The 25,590-nt window shown below is 46.4% G+C and overlaps 1 protein-coding gene across 1 annotated transcript in view; it reads left to right on the top strand.

Annotated features, from left to right (window-relative positions):
• Positions 1 to 25,590, top strand: part of LOC142360043 (MAP kinase-interacting serine/threonine-protein kinase 2-like) — a 40,012-nt gene that overhangs the window by 611 nt on the left and 13,811 nt on the right. The window contains 9 exon segments of the mRNA XM_075412341.1: positions 4,966 to 5,065; positions 5,857 to 5,893; positions 10,313 to 10,357; positions 12,456 to 12,544; positions 12,657 to 12,753; positions 13,947 to 14,086; positions 14,998 to 15,170; positions 15,920 to 16,023; positions 18,795 to 18,907. Coding sequence (XP_075268456.1) covers positions 4,966 to 5,065; positions 5,857 to 5,893; positions 10,313 to 10,357; positions 12,456 to 12,544; positions 12,657 to 12,753; positions 13,947 to 14,086; positions 14,998 to 15,170; positions 15,920 to 16,023; positions 18,795 to 18,907 — 898 coding nt within the window.

Genomic DNA, 25,590 nt, shown 5'->3' with positions numbered 1-25,590 from the left:
CTGTTTTAAAAAGTGGGGGTGTGGGGGGGTGGCGTGCCCTCTTCCCTGCTTCCTGTAGACGCGTGTTCTGTAAAGGCAGAATTCCCTTCCAAAAGCCTGTTCTCAGGAATGATGCATTTTAACTTGCCTCTATTAAATTTGATGTGAATTTCATGACCTGTCTTTTATAACAGATGTTTTCACATTATTGTGGAAGAACTGCAAACTCCGTGACTCAGGTTTCTGTAACATTCTGACTCAGAACACTTGGAGAATGTGCTGTTCTGCTTATCAGGCAAAATCAACAAACTGTAACACCAAAATGGGCGTCTGAACTGGCCTTAGATGAATAGTTTTAGGGAAGAACAGTGCTCTTGGCAGACTGTCTCTTGAAGTCAGCCGTTGCTGGAGTTCAGTGTTGCAGCACGCACTTGAGAGCTGTAGTAGTGCCACGATGTGATGTCTTCAGAAAACCTCGTGCTAACTCTGAGTGAAACCATTTGGCCTCACAGCTGCTGTCTTCAAGACTGCGCAAACTGAGCATTTCAGAGCAGACACTTCAGCAGCTTTTAAGGCTTGCCCTTCCCCGTGCCGTTTTGTTGATGTGCTAGTGTGGGGGATTTCTTTGGTTACGCCTCAGCGTGCAATTAATTCCTGGGCTGCCAGGCAGCATTGCTGTGTGGAGCCTTCCTAAAGGGTTTGGAGTTCCCCGTTTCCCTGGGTGAACTGAGGGTAAGCCGTGTGCCCATTCCAAAACCATGATGTTTCAGTGGAGCCCATGCAAGGTCTGTCTGGGAAGGAGCTGCTCGGGCTCTGTCCCCAGCAGGGCTGGGACCTCTCGGGGCTGTGCGGTCAGCGAGGTCAGTGTCCCTTGGCCAGGGGCTTAGGGCAGGTGTCTTTTAGTTCATTACCACGGGGTGTCCAGCTCGGCTTTCGCTTTCCCAGTCACACGCTGAAGTGGCAAGCCATGCCAATAAGGCATTAAGGCATCAGGCAGTCTGTGTAATCAGATTAATGACTGAAAGTATGTTAGATTTTATTGACTCATCCTTTCAAAGCAATGCAGGTGCTCTTTTGGAGCACAGTACTGTATAATCATAATGCAAATCAAAGTTCCATGAAGCATCTGGCCTACTGCACTAGCTAATTCAAGCAAGGATGAGATACCAACTGTGGTTGGGATCCTCTTTTGGTGGAAGCTGAAAATGCAGAAATAGCAGTCCAGTCTATTAATCAGGATGTTTCGAGGCAGTGCCAGCGACACAGAGGACTGGTTTGTCACAAAGTGTGCAAGTGGTGCTGATTAGAACAGAGTTGAAAAATGAGATGAGGAGAAAGCATATTTTTAAGCAGCAGGGAGAAAATGTGTTCTTGGGAAGTACCCTGTTTTCTGGTCGAGGCAGTCTGGCATGTCAGCAGTCATTTTGATCTCTTACTCTGCAGATCGCTTCCCCAGTCACGTAACAGCTGGTGAGCAAGACATCCAAGCCTAATAAAGGCTTTTCTTTGTCGTTTCGCATGTAGGCTTGCCTTCTGATGACTTCTGCTGAGCTTCTGTCCTTTATCGGAGTGAAAATACTTCTCTAGACAGTGCTCAGAGAGATGCCTTTGCAATGCTGTCAGCATCAAAATGGTGGATTAAAGCAGGCCATAAAAGAAAGTAGGAACTTTTTTCAGTAACCTGTTTATACCGTATATATGACCCAAATTATTAAAACTAGCAGATTTTTAGAATTATAGGTGAATTGAAAAATGGAATTTTTAAGTGGTGCATTAAATGTGAAGCAGTATAAATTTCAGAGCGTGGCTTGAGTTGTTTGTACTTTTTTGCAGGAAGAAGGTTGTGGATACTAATGCAGTTGTTAATTTAAGCTTTCTAAGTCATCATGAGGCAGCAGTCAAAGTAGCTGTTAACTTGCCTGCCTCCACTCGTTCCTTGAAATACTTCTTTCCTGACTGTTCTGTCTCTTCTGCTCCTGACTTTACTATAACATCCAAATCTTCCTTTGCTTTTGCAAGCTTGCTGAATTGAATCCTTAGTTTTAATCTCAGGTCAGATTGAGAAAAGCCCAGTAGCCACTCACTGTCCGTCACTGGCAGTAAAACAAGTTTTGTGCTCAAAGGGAGTAGGAATCACCCATGTTGTTACCTCCAGCTTGCTGAGTATTTCTGTTGGAGCTCTGCTTGGACACGTGTGAAAAGTCGCCTTGTTGCGCAGGAGGTCACTGCTCACTTTGCAGAGGTTGAGGTGTGTGGTGAGGCCGAGGGACGCTACTTTGTAGGTCCTGGGAGTTGCCAAGTCTCTGCCAGGGGATGCTGCTGCCCTCGGGGAACAGGTTCCTGCTGGGAGATGCCAGTAGGCAGATTACAAGGAATGGCTGCTGACAGTGCTTTAAAATATTTAGTCATATCCAGCTATCCTCATATATTCAGTCTCTTTCTCGGAGAGGTGCTACCCTTTGTAGTCATCCGCAGAACAACCACCATCCTCAGTCCGGCACAGGCACAGCAAACTCCTGTCTTTTTGTGGAGCCGCTGTTGCTTATCCTCCGTCTCTGGAATCTCAGTCCAGTGGTTTGTGGTGTGGACCAAAAGGAGTGCTCTGTGTGACTCCGTTCAGCAGGTAGAAGCAGCTGCTTTGGGCTTTGAGAACTGCAGCTGGCACTATCTCCTGGCAGTGGTTTGTCTGGGCCCGACAGCTGTTTGAGCTCCTGCTCCATCACACAGCCCCAGGGCAGGCCTTTCTTGACAGTGGCTGTGTGGTGGTGAGATTTTCCTTTTGAGAAGAGCTCCAGCTGTTGGCTTCAGGCTAGCACTTCTGTAAAAGCTTCTGTTTTTGTCATTAGTAGTCCTTTCTCCTATGATTTGAAACTGCTCCAAAGTCCCGAGGAAGCTTGCTGTTCAGCTCCGTAGGGGTTAAGATCGGAAATTAGTTTTGTCTCAAAGATTTCCCAGTTTTCTGAAGAAGGATTCCATCATTTGGAAATAGAAGTAAAATTTTCATTTCGTTGTTGAAATACTGTCTTCTGATAGGTATGTTTTGGTCTGAGAGAGGTTCCTGCCTGTAGGAATAATATGCTGAAAAATGGAGTGTAAATTGTGAAATATTCCTGTTCTGTGTGTGATCACTGAGTAAAACCACCCTGACGGAGCTTGACTAGACATACATCATCTTTGGTTTTCAGAGTATCGTTCCGATTCGTCTGTCAGGGTAAGGGCTTTTGATATTGAAGACCGTCGGCAGATTACAGGGAATGGCTGCTGACAGTGCTTTAAAAGATTTAATCTTATCCAGCTTGTGTAAGAACAAGATAAACACTGTTCTCGTGGAGAGGCCTTTGCATTTTAAGCTTATTCAGTCGAAGTGTCACAGGTAGTGTTTTTTTTTGTTTGGGCTTTATATAAAAGGTCACAAGGCTTCCCTCCTCTGCAGAAGACTAGCGTGGTGAAAGCCAAGGCAAAGCATGGAGAGCTTCAGGCACACTCTGTTTTCGAAAGGCTGTTAAAGCCTGTCTTTGCAAGTGATTTAGTTTGAGTGTCTCTGCTCTGCGAAAAGTGAATCGAAAGAATTCACATCCCTTTGGTTAATTCAAACTAGACGATTAGCTTAAGAGGGGAGAGACAGCTTTACTTTGAGCCAATTCTGCCTTCCTTGTGAAAGCAAGCTGAAAAAAGCCCCAACATTTCTGTGATTCAAATCCTAGCACTGCAGTTTCATTACTGTCCTGGTTTTAGCTTGGATAGAGTTAATCTTCCTCCCAGTAGCTGCTGTGCTTTGGATTTAGTAGGAGAACAGTGCTGACAATGCGGATGTTTTCAGTCATTGCTATGAAGTCAGGGACTTTTCCAGTCTCCCATGCTCAGCTGACGAGCAGGTGCGCAGGAGCTGGGAGGGAGCACAGCCAGCCCAAGCTGGGCAGCGGAAATATTCCATGCCAGGGATGGCACGCTCAATTTGTAAGGGTGGCTAGCAGGGGGGTAGGCATCCTTTTTCTTTAATTCGCTTTTCTATGAGTTGGCATCCTCTCCTGTCTGGGAGTTCGAACTTTTGCAGGAGTTTGGTCTTCAGCGGGAATTTTGCAAAATTCATGAAATCTGCAAGTTCCAGGTTCTGTGATCGCTGCTGGGGAACTGGCTGGGAATCGGTCATTAGGTGGTGGGAACATTGTATTGTATAGAGTTTGTTTTGCATATTCAGTAGCAGTAGTAGCTGTAGTATTTCCTTTGTTGTCTTATTAAACTGTCTTTATCTCAGCCCCTGAGTTTCCCCTTCTGTCCATTTCTGCTCCCCATCACACTGGGGGGGAAGGGGAGGAGTGAGCGAGCGGCTGTCGGGACCTCGTTGCCGGCTGCTGCGTTAAACCCCAACAGTTTCCGTTGAAATGTGAAGCACTGCCCAGCTGATAAGTGTGGCTGTTGACGGATTAAGCTCGCAGAAGCAGAGTTGGCAGGCTCTCCTCTCTGTTCTGTCAGTCCTGAGCACTGGCAGCAGAAGGAAATCACTTTTAGTGAACACCTTGGAAGGCAATGGCACAGAGCTTCATGCTTTAGCCAAGCGCCTGTTTTGTTGCAGGGCAAGCCAGTCAGATGTTACAATCTGGTTTCTGCAGGGGAGACCTTGTTTTTCTCCAAAGATCTACTGGTTTTGTAGCCTACCAGAAGCAAAAGCAACTGAATCTCCATCAGGAAAGAACTTCATGCATTAGCAGACTCTCTTTTTGTGACCTCTGAGACCCTTTTGTTGTTGGCATTGAAACTACTTTTAAAAAAAAGAAAAAGATTTTGCTGCTTGTGTTTGATGATCAAACCCAAAGATTACTTGAAATGTACTGTTAGTGTGTTTGAGACAACAAAAGCGTGATGTTACATATAAAATGTTGCTTTCATAGCTGTAAAGGTATTCTCTGAAGTGCTATGTAATTACATACGAATATACATTCCTATGAATTCACAAAGGTTTTTTTTCTGAATTCATGTTTTTTTCAGAATACACTGACGATAATGCCCTGATTCCGAAGAACTCATCAGTTATTGTCAGAAGAATCCCTGCCAGAGGACTCAGAGCTATCAGCAAAACACATGCTGCGTAGGTATCTGTAAAGCATTGCCTGCTCGGTTAGGGGTTTCAGGGTGTTAACTTGGTTTATGGACGTCAGTTCACAGAGGCGTTCAGGTTGTACCTCTCCTGCTAAAGCTGCTGTTAGGTTTTGGTGGAATGAGGTGGATTTTAACCTGTGTCCACCAAAGCAGACAGACATTTTTAGGCCTGCTGGGACATGGGGTTCAAACTCCAACAATGGTAACTTTTAAGATGATGCTGTTGGGTTTGTTCTTGGGCTTGATTGTTCTGAGACCCAAGCTGTAGATCCCGTTTCCTCTGTGTGGAGAGATTCCTTATTCTCTGTGTTTGCTTTTACTGCTTTTGTAGTAGAGAGAGAGAGGCATTTGCATTGTAGTGTAAACTTACCATCTGCTCCATCCTCCAAAGAGTCTGATTCTCAGTGTTTGACTAGTTCTTGCATTTGGGGGAGGGGGGTGGGATATGGCAAGTGTTCTTACGCCCCAAATCTGGGTATTTTTGCACACGAGCCTATAGAGGAAAGACCAAGGCTTGCCAGCTGGTGACCCGTGCAAACAAGAAGTTTAGAACTCTTAGAGTAATTTGTGATGAAGTAGACATGTGACTTAGGGGTTTTGTTTTAGTTGCGCTGCATGTCCCAAGAGAGACCAGTTTCTGGATACAAATACATTTCGACATTCACTAGACTATCAGAACACATTGTTTTGGTTTTCAGGTTCTGTAATCTGCTTTCACTGCTTTAAGCTGGGTACAAGTGCTTTATTTTAACTTCTGATCACCTTTATTTCTTCTTCCAGAAGTCGAACTGAGCCAGGGAGTGGAACATCAAAAGCAGTACGTAAAAAACCAATCTCACACTTTTTTTCTGTAAAACTGCATTTAATTCTAAACGGTGTAGCCTTGTGCTAATTTTCCACACATTGCCTTAAAACATGGTATATGCTGTAAATGCACTGTATTCGATTCAGCATAGTAAAAGCTGAGGAATGCCATCACTGGCACAGTTCTAATGTGAATATTGGTATTTGTGCCTACTGATGCATTGTATTTCATATTGAATATGCTGGAATACTTCCTGTATGATTTTGTGTTGCACAGATAATGCAGGATCGTTTTTAGATCACATAGGTTCGAGGTTTGCACAGCTGAGCGTGGTGCCATGTTCTACACCTGTCTGTCTGTAGCTGGTTAAATGAACGCTTGCATAGCTTGTTGTGTGCTTTTTGTTTCTTGCAAGAAGAATTGTTTGGAGTGTATTTTTTTCCATTTTCACGTTGTATCACTTAGCTTTTGTTTTTAAATACCTTTTTTTTTGCCTAATGTTTTTTGACAATGTTATCAAAAACCATGGAGAACCTATTATTGTTAAACCTGGTGTCCTGTTTCTTACTTCTACCTTGGGGGTTCAAACAAATACAAACCCCAACTTACCTGATATGTTTTGAGGCCAGTTCTTGCAGCTAAATGATTTCTTTTCACGTCCTTAAAAAGTGGGTATTTGTTCTTAAGCCTGTGTAATTGAAATGATATTGTTTGGGCCCCGCTGAGTACATCAATGTCTTTCATAGATTGGCGTGAATGTAAATGGGATTATCACGTTCTGCATCTAATCTTTCCACTTTATCTGATGAAGCAGTTTAGTTTCACAGTTTGCCTGCAAATGAAAGCATATAAAGCAGAATGTACAAATTCTGGCAGCAGGTTAGAGCCTGGTGCTTTTGTGGGTAAGAGCCCTGTCCTTTTTCCTAACTTCTGCCTGCTGTCCGTTTTTGGGTGTGGGTGACTTCAGGGTTGGACGCTGCTTTAATTTCCCAAAGGTTCAGCCTTTCTTTAGTATGCCACCGCTTTGAAGATATATTTGGAAAAGGGGCAGCATTGCTCTTCAGGTTTCAAAGCACTGTCATTCTGCTGCTGAAATAGAAACAAGTAACACAAGGAAATATCGAACTGGTAATGGTCTAGACCTTGATTTGCCATTTGGCTCGACGACTATGTGTAACTATGCATGTCAAAATAGCCCTTATGGTAAAAAACTTACTATGTGGTGATTTGTATTTTTCATCTTTATTTGAAGTATGACTGCTTTTTCTTCACTAGAATCATGTGAGGCATTACACTAACCCTGGATCACTGGATCTGATCACTTGATTAGCTGTTAGGATAATTTAAATCAGAAACTCATGAACTCTGGGTCTATGTTTTCTGAAGCATACAGCCTCTGATTTCCTTGCAATGGTATGCAATTAACTTCATATGGAAAACTTTTTGTATGTAGGTCTGAAAACACCAAGTCTAAACCTGACTTCTGCAATTCTACCACTGGTGGGTTCAAATTCCTTTTTGGACATCAGTGCCTCTCTATTGTGACTTTGAGTAAGTTGAACTGGCCCTCGTAGTAAATTTCATGCATTTACATAAACCACGTTTATGGTATTTGATATAATTCAGATGGGGTTTTATTTCTTGAAAACAGTATTTTTCTCTTTGTTTACTGCCATGCCTATAAAGACAAGTCCCAAGCTCATAAATAAAGTTCACATTCTTTTAGCCTCGCGTGTTCCCTGGCATGTCCGTATTACCTTTCCAAGGAGCATTTTCCCATAAACTAACAGAGACGTCTCAGAAAAAAACAACAAAAAAACAACCAAACAGTCCTGGAGCGGGAGAGAAGACTTAGTGTGAGATAGAACTAATGAAAGGTAGTGAAGGACAAAGCAAAACCATGCCCTTCTTGTTCGCTCTGACTGTCCCTGATTTGGGTTGTCAAGCCAAGGTGCAAGCCGTGCGTCTCTCTTTACAAGTCCCCTCTCCCTCTTGCACTGTAAAAGCGCTGCAGCCTCAGGTGCTGCTAGTGCTGGAGACACAACTAGCTTTATTCTTAAAGTTAGCTCAGGTCTTAGTCTAAAGTGTGGGGTTTGGGGTTTTTGTTTGTTTGTTTGTTTTTAATACACATATTTCTGTACACATTTCCAAGGAGAACCTGCATCTTAGTGTGGTAGGAAGAAGTCACTGGACAGCTTGTCAATTACTGTAGAACAGTAAAGCAGCAAAATTAAAAGGAGTTACGATGTTTTTTAGAAGAGCATGCACAAGAACTTATACTTTGAACATTTCTTCCTTGTCTTGCTCTTCTGTTAGCTATCATTCTACACTTCCAAATGTGCGCTGCTGTCCCACTGTTACTACAGCCAGAGCGAGGAAGTGGATACTTTTTGATTTAGTGTTCCTATTTCAGACTGCGAGGATCTCGAGGTGGTATTTGTCCTCAGAGGCTGCAGAAATGCAGAGAGTCCTGGCCATTGTCTGAGCACTGTCAAGCACAACGGTGATCCTTCCTGGCTGAAGTTTGAGTGCAGTCAGGCTATCAGGTTTTAGGAAAGCACTGTAATCTAAATGTAGCCCTCCAGCAGTGAGGTTAGCCTTTTCCTCCTATTTTCTGTGCCCCTTCCCACTCGCTTTATGTCAGTTCCTTTTTAGCCTTCTGTTGGAAATGGGAGTTAATATATTGACTGTTGATTTTGGGTGTTTGGGGTTTTTTTCAAATTCTTCTGCAGTATTTTCTTAAGGTTGTATACAGCTTTCGCAGAGATGTTTTTTCTACTTGACTGATTGGAGGAACTGGCAGGAAATACTATAGTAGAAATTTCAAGGGAAAAAAGGCACAAGATTGTGGGATCATTGGAAGATGGCTGTTGGACAAACATAGTAAATAGTACCCAAGTTACCTATTTTCTGATTTTGAGAACTGTTTAGTAGAAAGGAGTGCTATTACCTCCTTTAAGAAATTAGACCATATCCTGCAGGCCACATAACAACTGCTTCCTGGCAAAAAACGCAAACTAGGTAATAGTTTATGAACAGCTGTGTTTCAATTACTGGTCAAGAGGAGACTGTTCAATGCTAGACTCCAACAGAGAGCTTTCCTAATTTCTTGTTTGCTTCTGAAAAACCACAGAATTATAATGGTTGTGCTTCTGTGAGAGAACATAGGCCTGTCTTTCCACATGTAAAAAGCAGTGTCATGTGGAGCGTGAAGCTTCAAAATACACGATCAGGCTTCCTTTTTAACAGAACTAGGTACGAAATGTTCTGAAGAGAAGGGAAGTCGAATCCTCTGGTCAGACTTGAGATGGAAAGACGGTCTCTTTTTGCCGTTCTGCATGTGATTTGAGTGTCTTTCTGGCATCATTTTACCAGTGTAAGCTGTACTGCTGCTGGTGGCATAATGGAATTCAATATCCTGGAAAAACAACCAGATAAGTGTTACCCTTGGAAAAACTGCACTTTGATGTTAGTTCTCAATAAACACCGCAGCCCTCAAGCGGCCTGAGGACTTCATTCCTGCAGCTGCTCCAGTAGGTATCTGGGAGAGAGGAGTGTGGTTGCAATGGAGAGAAAAATTCCAGGATTGTGCTCTGAATCCATGCTTTCATCATCATTAAAAACTGGTTTTGGTCTGACAGCAAGGAGAATAAGATTAAATTCTCACACTTTCCAAACCAATTTGGGCAGTATGGCCCGTGGTCTAATAAAATACAGGAAATCAGTTTTCTCAGTTTTTATAGGCTACTCTGTCATGGGAAACACATTTATTTCAACACTTCGAGCAGTTTGTTTTTTTCTAGACAAAGTGGTGGGTTACTTTTATGGCTAATGTTTCGGATTGGTGCTTTTATTGGGGTTTTGTGGGGTACGGTGAGTTTGGCATTTTTACACTTACTGGCAGGAGGGGCAGCGTTCATGTCTCAGGGCTGATATGCCTGGACTTTGTTTTGACAGGCAGCTACTGTGTGCTTAGAAGCCTAACCTTGTGCATTTATGAATGATGAGACATTAACCGATTCATTTAAAAACTACACTGAAAAAAAGTTTCCTGAAGTGACGCTTCCTTCTCAAATAAACTTAATTTTTTTAAAATCCCTTTTAGCTGAATATTGACAGCTGCCTTACTCCTTTGACTTTTAAGCAGTGTTGAGCATTTGGCAAGGGTCTCTCTCCGAGATATTCTGGAGGAATGAGTAGATCTCAAGTGGCTTTGGTTGTTTTAGTTTCTTCTCCTTCATCACATCGGCACTCTCAGGCTGTCAAAGGTTTGGACTTTGTTTGGAACAAGTACAAATCACACCAAGTTGGAAATGCCTCTTTCAGTGACGCTCAGAGGATATAGTGCAGACTTTCAGACTACAGCAGAGGTTAACTATTGTTGTGTTTTGGTTGTAGAACTTCAAAATGTGTTTCATTTTTTGTGAACAGGTTGATGACTCTTCTGCATCTCTTCCTCTGGCCCAGCTTATTAAGGTACATATATATTCTTGTCAAATCCTTAAAAATCAAAAGAGTTTCCTTCATATTTTTAAATCTTATACTGTGATCTATAGCTGGATCACTGTTTCAATCTGAACACAACATTACTTTCATTTATAATAGTTTAAAATATTTATTTGAATCTTAAAATATGAGTATCTTTTGACACTGTCCTTTAAAGAGAAGCTCCCACTTTGGGAAGGTAGAAGGTGAGCACCTTGTCAGACTCAACGTGATGTGGCACTATTACTCATCTTCAAGACACAAAGAAGAAGAACCTCAGATGCCGTTTACCGTTTCTAACACTTTTCATTAATTTTGCATTGGAAACTACCACAATTCTCAGCGAAGAATTCAATTCCTGTAAGTTGTGGACATTTCAGTGGGGTTTGCAAGAACCAAAACAGAGGCGTTTCTGTAACACAGACAACAGCGCTGTCGCGAAACCTGTCTGTGGTTCTGTAAACTCCTGTGAAGTTTGGCTCTAAAATGTGAAACACTGCCCAAGTGGTGTACACATTTCAGCTTTCTGGAAAACGCAAATATTTCCAAAAAGTGCAGGAACATAAGATAAAGCAGCTCAAAACTGTTACGTACTTGACCTCTTCAGTGCAGACCGGCTTAGCATGGAGGCAGTGTGTTACAGTCAAAAGTTTTCTGGTTTATTATTACTGTGTATTAAAGGGCATACTTGAATTGTGGTCTATTCCTAGAAATATTTTGTGGGTTTTGGATGTCTTCTGGAAACTCTTTGGGTTCCAACAAATTAGTCAGGTATCCATAAAGTTTTCTGTAAGAGTTCATGGAAATGATTTCAAAGATGTTGGTCTGGATTATGTTACTGTTCAGAAAAAATTGTGTGTATGAAACAACCATTTAATACAACGCTGAAACGAGTGGGCACTTTTCTGAATGAACGTGTATAAAACCAAACCCACGAGTGACTGATCTCAGTGATAGGTGCTTGAAGGTCCAGACCATTTACAGTCGCTCCCTTAGAGCCTGCTTGTATCTGGAATCACAGAATCACAGAATAGTAGGGGTTGGAAGGGACCTCTGTGGGTCATCTCGTCCAACCCTCCTGCCGAAGCAGGGTCACCCAGAGAAGGCTGCACAGGACCTTGTCCAGGCGGGGCTGGAATATCTCCAGAGAAGGAGACTCCACAACCTCCCTGGGCAGCCTGTTCCAGGGCTCCGTCACCCTCAGAGGGAAGAAGTTCTTCCTCGTGTTCAGACGGAACTTCCTGTGCCTCAGTTTGTGCCCATTGCCCCTTGTCCTGTCACTGGGCACCACTGAAAAGAGCTTGGCCCCATCCTCCTGACACCCACCCTTCAGATATTTGAACAAAGAGGACTTTAAAACAAATCAGCTGGCTTCACTGATTTGAAGATCTAGTTCTGCATAAGGCTCTATTACAATTTGTCTATTAAAAGGGCACAATCAACTGGAAGAAAGTGCAGGTTTTTCTTACAGTAGTTCAAGAAGTTAGCAGGGGGGGAGCTTGGTCAAATTTCTACTGAAAAGAATCTTTTGTCTTGCTGAGTGACTTTAAAAAACTTGATTGTTTTTAATGCTTCCGTGTCTGAAGCTGAATTTCATCAAGCAGAAACAACTGCCCCGACTCTTCAGCTGGGTGTCCTTTCAATGCCGTAAAATGGAAATAAGGATACTTGCATACGTCTTTCTCAGTGAAATGTGCAGTGGATGTCTTCTCCTTCAAATAGTCTGGGGCTTAAAAACCGGTTTAAAAACACTGAATACTACAGGTTTTTCTACGCACAGGTTCAGTCCACTCGGAATAGAATTGGATTGGTTACACAAGTCCTTCTGTAAGGCCCGAACAGAGCCTAAGGACTGGAGTGCCCAAGAATGCTCCTGTCAAGTAGATTGACAGGTACACAAAGACCATGCTGTGGCGTGAGGACTCCCCAGAACATCTCCAGGACAACTCTCTTTTGTAGAAGCAGCTGTCTTCATGCCCCCCACCTAGCGCTGTGCTGTTCTTTGCAGGATGGGATGAGTGATGTTGTCTTTGCTGTGTGGGCTGAAATGTGTTTCCAGTGTGTGTGCCAATAACTGTCTGCTCAACAGACTGCCAACCTGGCTGCGGCCAATGCTTCTGAAGAGGATAAAATAAAGGCCATGATGGTGCAGTCTTGCCAGGAGTACGATCCCATCAAGTAAGAGAATGCCAAATCTTTTCTTTGGAGATTATGGAAAGGTTGTAGAGATGTTTGTTTTAGCAAGAGAGACAAAGCATACCTTTTTCTTTTTTTCCCCAAAAATCTCCAGTTACATGAAAAGACCCGTGGGTCCACCTCCATCATCATTCCCTTGCCGTTACTATGGAAAACCAGGCCACTATAGAAGGAACTGCCCGACAAGTGGGGTAAGGTGGTGGGGGACTGTTGCGGTGGGAACGAGGACTCGATCAATATGATCCATAACAGTCACCTTTATTAGCAGAGAATCTTTATTATATGGACAGCACTCGGTACAGCACTCAGTTATGACTGGTCACTATTCATAGAGCGTCTATTAATAGAACACCCGGATTATATAGGCAGAACTTGACTATGATTGGTTACTATTCATAGAACGTCTGTTTACCTGCAGCCAGCCTTGGGGCATCTGTTTATCCACAGCCGGCCTCTCGATGGCCTTGAGGCCTGTGCTGCTGCAGAGCGATCAAGTCCATATTCAGAGTGTCTGGGCTGCTCACAATATGTCCCTGTTCTTCCAGAAATCCCACAGGGGACTTCTGGTGTTGCTCGGGTTTTCATATTTTCACCTTGGCAGTCACAGGGCAAATGCACGAAGACTCCTGTTAAGAATTGTTTCTCTTGGGGTGAAGTACAGAGGTTCTAGGGCAGTGTTGCAAAGCTCCTCAAAATTCAAGGGAAACCTGGAATGATAAAAGCAAAATTTTCTTTCTTCTGGATCATAGACATTAAAGATGAGCACAGATCTTTCTTGGTTAATTTTCATGCCTATTTTTATCTATTTCACTATTACTGTAAATTTTTCTGGTTTGAGCTCTTTTTAATGACAGTTCATGGTTTCCAGTGTTCCGTATAAAACCAAGATGATTCTGTTGACCCCATCCACTGAATATTTGCGTGTTTTAATTACACAAGTCTCTGCTTGAGTTTTCATGCCACTGAACGTTAGTCACTGACTGTACACGCGTGAGGTGTGAATCCAGCCCTCGTATAGGGACGGAGAACAGAAGTTTCTCCGGTGACTGATTCAGGGCACGGAATTGAGCTCTGGCTCTGAGCTGCGCTTTGGAGGAGGAGCGGGTTTGTGTCTCTCCCCTGCGTGGATGGTGAGCTCAGAGATATTTCACGCTTAAGGAACCTGAAGTTAAGCCAAAGAATGTTGACTGAGTGCAAACCACTGCTCAAGCCTTCGGAACATCCTGGCTATATTCATTTAGGAAAAGAAGTATTTTAGCTGAGCAACCCCTACGCTAGGTGAAAGGAGAGGATTACAGGCTTTTGCTGCTTCAAATCAACATTGAAAGGTCATTTGAAGTGTGGGCCTTAAGATGAGATATGTCTGCATTTCTTTTCTGAACAGGACAAAAATTTTGTGCCTGCTCCCAGAATGAGAAGGAGCACAGGAATTCCGAGGAGTTTCCTGATTGAGCTGAAAGATCCCAACACAAAGGGCGCGATGCTGACAAAGACGGGAAAATACGCAATACCAATTATTAATGCGTACGTATGGCCTTAAGTGGACTGACCAAAAGGAGAAAAACCACGCGTAAATGTCTGAGTGGTAATGCAACCATGTTGGCCGGCATCTGTGATTACGAGGGAGGAAGCATTGTCGTCGTATCTTCACCTTAAAATCTGTGATACTTTCTAGTATTAAAATCGCGGGATCCTGCCCCTGGAACTTGGGTCAGCTTATGGCATTTCTGTATTTCTGCAAAACATTTCAGTAGTGTTGACAGTGGGAGTCGTTCTCTTGGAAGGCTCATTTTGCTTCTGGTTTATGTTTCAAAGGCTTCTTGCAAAATTTAACAAGTGGCTGTTGCACTGAGGTTTCCGCCCCCTCTGACTTTGAGCAAATCCCACATGTGAAAGAGACAAAAGTTCTCCTCTTGCTCTAAACTAAGAAAATACTACTACTGTGTACTGACAGGAGTGGCTGTTTTAAAAAGCACTTGGTAGCACTTCTGCTTTTCTGTCGTGGATCTCCTTGGGTGGAAGCTGTAACACAGACTTCCTTTGTTTATAAAATGTAATTACTCGGAGACTAACTTTATTGTGAGCCTGCATTTACTCTTACCCCCTGGAAAAAGAGAGGTGGGATTCATTTCACCTGCTCTCTAGCTGTCAAAAAATCATTTTTCTTGTCTGAGCTAATTTCTTAGTGGATCCAACAAATGGGAGAGTTCTGCAGAAGGAAAATTGTTCCCCCTCCCCCTTCTAGTCTTGTGGCTATAGAAAAGTAGTTGAAACTGAATGCCTACATTTCAGAAGGCTGATGTGGAGTGAGAAGAATTCCATCTATTACCTTCCTTTGATAAAATCCACAGCTTGGAGAAGTTTTCCTTTACCCGCCTTTAACTTTTTTCCTGTTTCCTTACCCCCTGCCCCCCCCCCCCCTCCCCTTCCCGCAGGGAAGCTTACGCCCGAGGCAAGAAGGAGAAGCCTCCCTTTGTGCCAGAGGAGCTGCCCTGCTCCTCCTCCTCCTCCGATGCCCTTCCGGATGAGCTGCTGTGCCTCATCTGCAAAGACGCAATGACTGATGCAGCCGTTACTCCCTGCTGCGGCAGCAGTTACTGTGACGAGTGTGAGTGTTACTGCCTTGTTTGTTAGCTCAGTGCATCGCGTCTGATCTTCTGAAGCGGAAAGAGGAGATAACAAAACTACTTGGTTACCCGTTCTGTTTGATACTTAGGGATACCCTGAGTCGGGAAGGACTCTTCTTGTACAAAGGGGGAAAAAAGACAGAAAGCTTCTTCCCCTTTTCACCTGTCCAGTTGAATCCTCTTCACGCGCGGAGGGACGGCTATGAGAAGAGTGCACACCTGTGCAGGTGCTGACAGCGTTAGATACCCAATGCATTTAGTCTGTCCGCAGCCCTTTCTCTCGTAGAACGTTACATAGCCAGCTCTGGTGACTTTCTGCAGCCTGCAGCAAACGGATCACTGGGCATTTAATGACCATTCTGCTCCACGGGAAAGCTAGCTAAACCCTTCAGAATGCAAAGATCCTCATGGTCTTTTGAGATGTGTTTTCTTCATTAACCTTGAGGAGGGTGACTTCTCACTGTACGAGACAAGGGAAAACAGACCAGTCAAAACATCAAGGCACAGCCTGCTCTGCATCTTCAGATGTGACAACAGTGAAATACCAAAACTGTACAGTTCTTTGCTGCGTACTAGAAATCTTCTGCACTCTGGAACCTTTATAGCTTCATGCTCTGAACTGAAGACCATAGTAACTCATTAACTGTATGGTGTTTTTACAGCTGATTAGAACCCCCAGCATTTCCGTAGCTTTGCTAAAAACTATTTGGATGATTCTAATTTTTCACAGGTATTAGAACAGCATTGCTGGCATCTGAGGAACATACCTGCCCAGCGTGTCACCAGGCAGGCGTTTCTCCTGATGATTTAGCTGCCAACAAGTTCCTACGCCAGGTAACATGATGACTTTTAAATAAACTGTTTGTAAGCAAAGCCTGTCTGCAAAAAGCTGAAAGGGAAGAAAACATTAATTGACAGCTCCTTCAGCAAGGCTAAATTGAATAAAGCTAAATGTTCTTTTCAAATGCATCGTTTGTTGTTACAGCAGCTCACAACTCTTCAGAGATGCTCTGGCAAATTGAGGTCAGGCTTTTGGTTAACAGGATTGCCTCCCTTTCAGCTCGGTATTAACACTGAAGTACTGAAATACAGACACTCGCGGTTACCAGTGATTAACATCAGTGTTTAGTGGGATGCGTTCCTCTATCTGTCTGTTGATGTATTTTAGGATTGATAGCATTTACAGGAATACACAAGGAATTTTACTCTCTGGAGGCTTTTGTGCATCTATGTACTCAAGTTTTCTGTTACCTTTTTGTAAATGTTCTTCTGCCTCCAGGCTGTCAACAACTTCAAAACCGGAGCTGGCTACACCACAAGGTTCCTTCAGAAGATTCAGCAGCAGCAGCAGCAGCCACCACCACTGCTGCCTGTCGCACCTCCTGGACCCTTTCAGTAAGTAAATCTGTAGATCAACCTGAACAGAAAAGACACCAAAACGCTGCAGTTAGAGTCTTCTTCTTGAGCTCCCCCGCTAGCAGTTTGTGTGTCACTAGTGCCAGTCCAGATAATTGTGGGAGTTCTGGCTGCTGCTTCTGCTCGGAGAGAGGACACTTTGAGATGCTGGACGTGTGCCTCATGCAAGAATTTTCTTAGCAGTGTTGCTTGTGTGGTGCCCTTCTCAGTCCTTCAGTGCAGGTTTACCCTGAAGGAGGAACTTTTTCCACCTGATGCCTGGAATGCAAATAGCCGCTCTGTCCAAAGCCTGTCAGGCTCCTCTGTGCCATTGAACGCAAAGGATCGCAATCCAAAAGAAGCTCTGAGGCAGCCCCTGAACTAGCACACAAACCTTTCCTCGGAAAGCTGCTGTTATCGCATCTTCCAAAACGGAGATGCAGCGTGGGGGCTTTACATATTCTAATGCTTTCATGCGCAACTGGCTTAAGAAAATATCTGGTGTAGATTTTTTTTTTTTTCAGTTTACAGTAGTCAGGCTTTTCACACCTTGGACTTTATATTTCAAGTAGCTCTTCAAAACCCTGTGTGAATCATAAAAATTTGGTTGTTTGTTTGTTTTTTTTGTAGTGCTGCCAATACCGCTGTATCTTCTCCTGCTCTGGTGACTGCCACCGAACGTTCTGAATCTTCCTCTCTGTCAGTGAGCCGTTTGTTGGAAGAGGAGGTAAGTTGATTTCAAGAGATGCAGGGATTCCTCTATTGTAGTGGAGCTTATTTTCCACCCCTTTGCATTTTTTCACAAGGGCTATCAGGTTGCTGTCCTAAGACAAGCAGCATTACCGAGTCTCCTGGGCCCCCAAAGGCAATCAATCCCCACCACTGGTAAGTCAGTATTACTTTAGAATTTCTTTTATCAATGATCTTCAGGTAAAGTGAATGGGATTTTGTTCTGTTTCCTCTCCCCGCTCCCAAAGGTCATCCCACGAGAGCCGGTACAATTCGCCCAGCAGGTGCCAGACCAGGCTGGGAACTGTGAGTATGGACAGAAATTCGGTGTATTACTACTTGTAACCTGTGAAATGAGGCTGTAACACGTAACTGATGCAACAGCAGATTTATAGTGACAGAAGTGTGCACAGATAGTTGTGGAGAATACAGATGGTAATTAATTTTTAAATGGCTTAACTGGAATTGGCTTTAACAAAGGGGATCTGTGCTTGCAGTAAGATTATTTCAAGGAAATCTTTTTGAGGATCTCTTGAATTGGTGAAGGACTTTGACAGGAGGCGTGATGCTAATGAGCATACGCAGAATAATGGGAAATGATTCTTTAAAAAATCAGAACAGAAAAACTTGTGAAGAAAAAACTCAGGGTAGCTGACGTTTTCTACCCCCAAAAATCGCTGGGGCAGGAGTCTGGCTAGCTCTCTGCTGGCGATGCTGTCAGTCTCTTTCCGAGAGCAGTGGCACTGAGTCCTGGTACGAGAGGCCGAGTTGAGAAGCTTTTTGATACGACTCTTGTTGAAATGCGGTCACTGTCCCTGGGTAGAGCTAGCGGTGTGTGCAGCATTTTGCTAGGACAGCTGGCTGGAAGTGTTGGTTAAGTAGTCCTGTCTGTAGGAGCGCAGTGCAAGTATTTTACGTCCCGCACAGACTGCCAAAGAAGTAGTGAAGTTCAGCAGACTGAGCTGGCATTTTAAAATGGAGCTTTACTGACTTCAGGCTAAATGCTGTTTTCCTGATGTTTGATACTGCACTGTAGCCATTCAGAGTTGCTCTTTCTGCATCTCACTGCAACAAAAACGATTTGCACTGCGAGTAGTGGTGGAGTCGTTAAAAATGTGCGTGCTCACGTACCAGTAAGGCCAGTATACACCACCTTGAATCAATCAGTGGCTGTGGTAGTTCATGCGCCAGAGGGGAGTGGAAAAGACTGACCCTTCCTGCATGTTTTCACACTAACAAGCAGCAGCTGTTCTGTCTGGTGAGCAGAACCTTTCCCACGTCATCAGGTTCTGCAATTTGCAGTAGCATTATGTTGGCAGCTGCGTGAATCTTTGACGTGAGCATATAGACAGGAAAAATAAACCCCAACTGAATCTGGGAGGAAAAAAACTGTCGAGAGTGACTGTTTTGAATGAACTTCTATTTTTTTTTTCTTTTTTTTTAAGGTCCAAGTCTCCGTATAATACTTCACCTTGCTGCAGAAGATCACATACCTACTCCAAGTCGAGATCTGCCCGCTCGTGCTCCTCCTCTCGATCATTAAGGCATTCCTACTCTCGTTCCCGCTCACCATCGCCGCCGTATCCAAGAAGAGGCAAAGGGAAGAGTCTAAAGCATCGCTCTCGGTCAAGGTCACACAGGTCTCAACATTCAAGGTCACGCTCACGCCCATGCAGAGGACAGCTTTCACAGTCAAGGTCTCCAGGGTTTAGAGGCCAGTCTCCCGCCAAATGGACTGCAGCTCGAAGGGGAGGAGAGAGGGAGCGTTTTAACAGAGGCACAGAAGGTCCATCCTGCGATCTGAAGGCTTACTGTGGCACTGAAAGCAGTACTGTTATTTCCAGTTTGACTGACTTTAGAATGGCCTTACTCTTAGTAATGGAATGACTTCAGATGGTGATAGCAAGTAACTTATTTCTTTTGCCTTTAATAAAAATATTAAGACATGATTTCAAATAATAAACAACATACAACAGAAAGAAACTTGATTTGATATGTTTTTAATTAGATGTGTTGCATATTACAAGCCATGTCAGGTCACTGGTAATCAGCCTTGACTTTGCTGTTCAAAAACAACAGGGCTAAACTTGATCAGTTCCCTGAAATCATTAATTAAAATAATAAAAGTCCCTGGAAAAAAAAATAGCAAAGAGTCATTCACAGCTCCAACAGATACCAGAGCAGGCCATCTGCACAGATTCAGTACAGCTGTATTTTTCAGCCCTTTGGTGACATTTGTATTGCATATGCACACCCCCAGCTCGTCCAGAACATCACACCGCAGGCAGAGTCAGGAGAGAGAAAACGTCCTTTTACTGTGGACACCGAGTGCGGGAGCCTGGCAGTCACAGGGGCTCCTCCAGGAGCAGGAAATCAGCACCTGCAGCGACACGGTCAGACTGCACGGATCAACGCGCAGAGGCAGCAGCAGCCGCGGCTCGGTTCCCCTGTCTCTGGGAACACAGCGCACAGGGAGCTGTCGACAGCCCAGCAGACAGAGCTGCTGCCGGCAGTGGCTGCGCGGTGGCTCTGGCGCCTTGTCCCCACGGGCGATGCCCTCGCAGAGCTGTGCGTGCGCAGAGAGGCCCCGTGCCCCTGTGCCAGGCAGCGGGGCTCCGTCGGGAGCCCCCGGGAGCTGCCGTGGGGTCCTTCCCAAACCCTGCGCAGCACCAGCCCGAGCTGCACTGCCTCAGAGCAGCGCTCAGAGCCGGGAAAGACGGGCAAATGAGCCCGGCACACACCTGGGCTTCTGCACTCGCTGGACCCTCCTGCTTTTTTCCACTCCCCGTCTTTTTCTCTCTTGCTTATTTTCTTCTCTTGCTGGCATTCCCTCTCCTCTGCCCACACCTCTTTTCTCTTTCTTTTTCTTCAGTGTTCATGTTCCTGGGGGGAGCCTGCAAACCTTTCCATCCCACAGTGGGATTAGATAGGGGAAACCAGGACCCACTGGAATCAGTTCTGCATTTCACCAGAGCTGACTCCTTTTACCTGCTTTCGTCCAAAGGCTCTTTGGTCCTTCCGCACATACCGGGGAGTCGAGCGGTGTCCCTGGGCTGGCAGGAGGCGAAGTGACAGGTGCCTACACCAGAAATGGCGGCGTCAGCAGGTGGCAAGAGGCGCCCGGGAGTCGTCAGTGACCGTCTGGCAAACAGGCTTTGCTTGGGAAATAGGTCTTGCTGTAGAAAATTTGGAGGTATTTCCTTTGATTAAGCACACGCCTAACACATTTGAGGAACAACCTTTCCAGTTTCACCTACAATGTATCACCCCAAAGAAAAAAAAACACCAAACCCACAGAAACCCAGCAGGGATGGAACGCCAGGAAGAGGCCCAGCAGCCACTTGGACTCATCAGGAACCACCCTCCCACACCAGACACATTGTCCCAGTGGTGGTGGAGCTGCCGTACCTCTGCCGTTTCCGATCCCACCACCGCTGTGGATGTGCCCATGGGCGCGGGCGACTGCTCAGCTGGGGGACCAGACAGGTCAGCCACCTCCTCCCCAAAGATTTCTCCGCAGTTCTCGGTCATAAACTCCACCAGTGTCTTCACCTGCACACAGCAAAGCCTTGCTCTCAGCGCAGGGGCAGGCAGGCAGCCTCTCCCACTCCTGACCCTTGCTTCCACGCAGCAGGCTGTCGCTGTGGGGCTGCTCTTCCAGGCAGCCACCCCACCAGCGTCTGCTGGAGAGAGGGGGCAGCCAGGGACCTCTCCACAGCCCAGCTCTGATCACCATCCGGCTGCAGCCGTCCCGCTTCAAGAGAGCGTACCTTCTCCGTCACCTCCAGCATGGCCTCCAGCGGCAGCAGCTCCTCGTTGGGTGGGCTCAGCAGGTTTGGCCCAACGCGGATGGCCAGGCTGATGACGCTCATCCTGCTGCTGGCTGCGTGCTGGTCGATGTGCTGGAGGAGGGACAGCAGCCGCTTCAGGAGGACAAGATTTGCTGCAGGCAATCTGCTGGCCACCCTGAGGGAACAGGAACACCACGATGACAAAGCAGCTGTTGCCCCAGCCCTCCTCCAAGCTTGCCAGAGGCAGCTGGGAGCCAGTGGCTGTGTTGCGCAGCTCTCCAGGGGCTCTCACAGAATCACAGAATCACAGAATGGTAGGAGTTGGAAGGGACCTCTGTGGGTCACCCAGCCCAACCCCCTGCCCAAGCAGGGTCACCCAGAGCAGGCTGCACAGCACCGCGTCCAGGCAGGGCTGGAATATCTCCAGAGAAGGAGACTCCACAGCCTCCCTGGGCAGCCTGGGCCAGGGCTCCGTCACCCTCAGAGGGAAGAAGTTCTTCCTCACCACGCAGTGCACAGGAACACAGCGCAGAAATCAGGAACATGAAATAAAACGAGGAGCTGGCATGTGACTGCTAGTGACATGTGCTGTGACAGTTAACGAGTGCGTCCCGTGTGACACAATTCCTTCAGAGGATGATGTCGGAGTAACCCAGAGGTGTTTTTCTCCCCTCTCCCTGTTCCAGGTTTCCTCCAGTAATCGCCAGTCTGATGCGACTCATCCAACGGAAGCTTGCCAGCAGCCGTCACTGTTCCTGCTTGTGGAGGTGAGTTTCTTGTGACAGGGCTGTCTGCCCCAGCGTTTCCTTTTCGGAAGCATCTGATGTTCAGCTGAAAGAGAAATCAGAAATCTTCCACTAAAATTCACGCTTTTCTTTGTTCGTTCTGGTTGGGTTTATGGTCCTGGATCGTTTATCAGCTGGGTAGGTGCAGGAGCGCGTGTGTAGGAACACGGTGGAAACCCTGGAGCAGTGATGGAGCTCTGGTTTCAGCAGCAATGGAGGGATGTGTCATGCCTGCACCCAGTTTTGAACCAGCGTCGCAGTAACTAAAGTTTTTGCATGTGTTACATGATGGATGTTACATGATGTCCTTCATCTGTTGTGGCTGCTTTAGTTCTTGACTCCATCAAAATCAGCTGTAGTGCTGGAAGTTGCAAAATGTTCTCCTCTTCTTGTGTTATTTGGTGGTTATTCCAACCACCAAACAGCTCTGTGCGGCTGTGCTTTAGCTTTGCAATGTGCAACATTTATGTCAGCAGAGTTCCAGTAATTGCTAGAAATGCAACTGTGGTGTTTGGTTTGGTTGTTGCTTTTTTTTTTAAAGTATAAACTATTTCCTCAAAGTTTTAGTGGATTTCATTGGCCAAAGTCACAAGGCATGATTGCACCTTGATTTCATTCAAGCTGTTCCAAGGGAAAGTACTGAAAAATGCTACAGAACCTCTTTCAGCTTCCCCTCCTCCCCACCCCGCTACTAAAGCTGCTGTTGCTCTTTCAGACAGAAGGGCTGTCATTTTCACAGGGTGTCTTTGTCAAGTTTGGCAAAAATCCCGTTCCCGGCTGTGCCACTCCTTCCTGGGTCCTGTCTGTGTGCACACACGGCTGCATTCAGTGGGCGGAATTACGGGAAGGAGTTTGCAGCAGGCTGCTGTCGGCCATGGGCAGTGCTATGGAGTAGTTATTTCTGCAGTAGCCAAGTAGAGCTGTGAGGAACTGGGAAGCGTGCTGAGGTCTGACGTGCCTGGAGACGTTTGGTGATGTAGACGTAGCATGGGGTTCTTTCTTCCTTACAGCCTCTCATCTGTCTGTCTGTCTGTCCCAAGGGCTGGAGGCGTCAGTTAAACCCAGTGGCTTTCCACCACAGATGGTGAAAATCTCAGGAGTACGACTTTGGTGGGTCCTGTCGGCACGCGGGCAAGGGCACTGGTCTGCCAAGATGATGTGACATCCTCAGAAGAGTTTGGTGTCTTTTCTCACTTTTGGAGTGTTGCCAAGTTACACTCTGGGCTTTCTCATTCTGCTCTGATATTGCAGAAGCTCGGTCCTTCTTTGTCCCTCTCCTGGGTACCTTTCTGGAAAGCCATTCCAGAGGCCCATGGTGCCTGAGCAGGGCCTGTGTCCCTTCGCGCGGTGGCTGTTGGCGAGCTGCCAGCTCACAGGGGCTGGTGGCTGTCACCCTCCTTGCTGTGTGAGGGACAGGGAGCAGATGGGACCCCGTGCTCTCCTGGGCTGCCTGGATGTGTGCTTGGCAGATGTGAGCAGATGGAGATGGCTGCTTTGTTGAGAAGAAACAAGAGTACCTCTGAGATTTAGTCAGTTAAATGCTCAGGTGTTAGGAAAGAAAGAAAAGGCTTCCAGAGGGTGGAAGGCAGGGTGTGGGGGGGCGCCCCGGGGCATGCTGGGAGCTGTAGTCCTGGGGCCTGCCCTGGGGCAGGGGCTGCTGCTGGCCATGTTGGTTCCCGGGGCATGCTGGGAGCTGTAGGCCTGGGGCAGGGGCTGCTGGGTGGCCATGTTGGTTCCCGGGGCATGCTGGGAGCTGCAGGCCCGGGGCAGGGGCTGCTGGGTGGCCATGTTGGTTCCCGGGGCATGCTGGGAGCTGCAGGCCCGGGGCAGGGGCTGCTGGGTGGCCATGTTGGTTCGCGGGGCATGCTGGGAGCTGTAGGCCCGGGACAGGGGCTGCTGGGTGGCCATGTTGGTTCCCGGGGCATGCTGGGAGCTGTAGGCCCGGGACAGGGGCTGCTGGGTGGCCATGTTGGTTCCCGGGGCATGCTGGGAGCTGCAGGCCCGGGGCAGGGGCTGCTGGGTGGCCATGTTGGTGTGGCAGGGACAGGATCCACTGCAGGCCGCGGCTGAGGTGAGGGCTGGGGCTGCCCGTGAGGGGAGCGGGGCCGTGGGGCGGGCACTGGGGGCTGTGCTGCCTGCTGGCCACGCGAGGGGGGCGGGGGGGAGCTCCCCGCTGGAGCTGGGCCCGGCCGGGGCAGCCCCGGGGGGGAGCCCAGAGCTGGGGAGGGGCAGGGGACGGAGACGGAGCCCCCGGGCACAGGCACCAGCGGGCTGTGGGCTGAGCAAGGGAAGGCAGAGCTGCTTCTCTGTGTGTTGCCTTTCCCTCTGCTCCCTTCTCACCTCCCTGTGTGTTGCCTTTCTCTCTGCTCCCTTCTCCCCTCCCTGTCCCTCGGTGAGGCTGGTGTCCTTCCCTGGTGTCCTTCCCTGGTGAGGTGAGCTCCCAGCCCGGGCTGAGGGAGAGAGAAAAGGGGTGAGGGGGGAGGGGTCGCAGCCCTGAGTGTGCAAGTTTCATACAGACGCCCGGTTCTGAAGATACAGCGTGTGTGTGGGTCAGCGTTCCTGAAGATTTTTTTTCCTGGTTGATTTGATGCAGCGTGGTACATTTTGGTGGGAACACGGGGATGATGTATCCGAAGTTGCTGAAAATGAGGTGATCCTGGTCATAGGTTTTTTTTCTTTGCCTGTTCTGGGAGCATCATTCTGCATGTATTGCTAAATGTATGTCTTCATTTCATTGAAACTGCAGTGTAAAACTGGAAATATTGTACCTGCAAAAGAATGGGAACAGCTGTCCTTGTTCGCCAAGGTGAGCAGAGAAGCAGTGGGGAGCAGTTTGCAGGATCAGAACTTCAGCCTGCTCTGGGTGATAGACCCTCAGGTGGGTAAAGAGAAACCTCGCTTTTTGAAATACAACTCTTCCTATCATGGTATTTCTTTTGTTCGGTTGTGTTGGCAGTCAGACTCTAAACATGTGATTAAACTGTTAAAAATCAAGCTATTTAAGGATTCTTTACTGTCTTAAATTCCATTACAAGCAGTGCACTGTGTTGCCCTGTGGATACTGCATTCTCATGAGTGACCTGACTGGAAGTTTTCCTTTCCTTTTCTAGTACAGGGATGCATTTATGAAGGCAAATCCAGGGTACAAGTGGTACCCCACAACAAACCACCATGTGACGGCTCAGACATCCCCTGTTGCAAACAGGAGAAATCCATGGGCTTTGCCTCAGACTCTGGGAGAGATTCACTAAGCCTGAGGAAAGAGACTACAAGGTGAAGAAATGCCCCAGCGTCACTTCAGCGTGGCAGGTGAGATTTCCACCCATGTTGCTCAAACACAGCAGCTTCAGTTTGTTTGAGGAAGCGGCGTTGGAATTGAACTGCAAGAGCAGTTTTCTCTACTGCACGTAGTACTGTAGTGCTGATACCTTTCATGTCCCAAATGCGGTTGCCAAGACTCGAGTTAAAACTCTGCATAACAACCTAAAATTTTCCTTAGTGCATGATTGTTTTGAAGAGTCAAGTCCCGATCTGTGGCATATCATAACGCACACCCTGTGTTGGGTCCAGATTTGACTGAAGCTTATTTCAGGGCTATCTGCTGTTGAAGATTTTCATTTTCTAGTCAAAAGGGAAAACGCTGGTTAGAGTGATTCACAGATCCGGTAATAACCTAACAGCACAATGTATGCTGTTAACCA

This window comes from Opisthocomus hoazin, unplaced genomic scaffold (assembly GCF_030867145.1).
Source record: "Opisthocomus hoazin isolate bOpiHoa1 unplaced genomic scaffold, bOpiHoa1.hap1 HAP1_SCAFFOLD_56, whole genome shotgun sequence".
In the NCBI taxonomy this organism is placed as follows: Eukaryota; Metazoa; Chordata; class Aves; order Opisthocomiformes; family Opisthocomidae; genus Opisthocomus; species Opisthocomus hoazin.
This window is presented reverse-complemented; position numbering and strand designations above follow the sequence as displayed.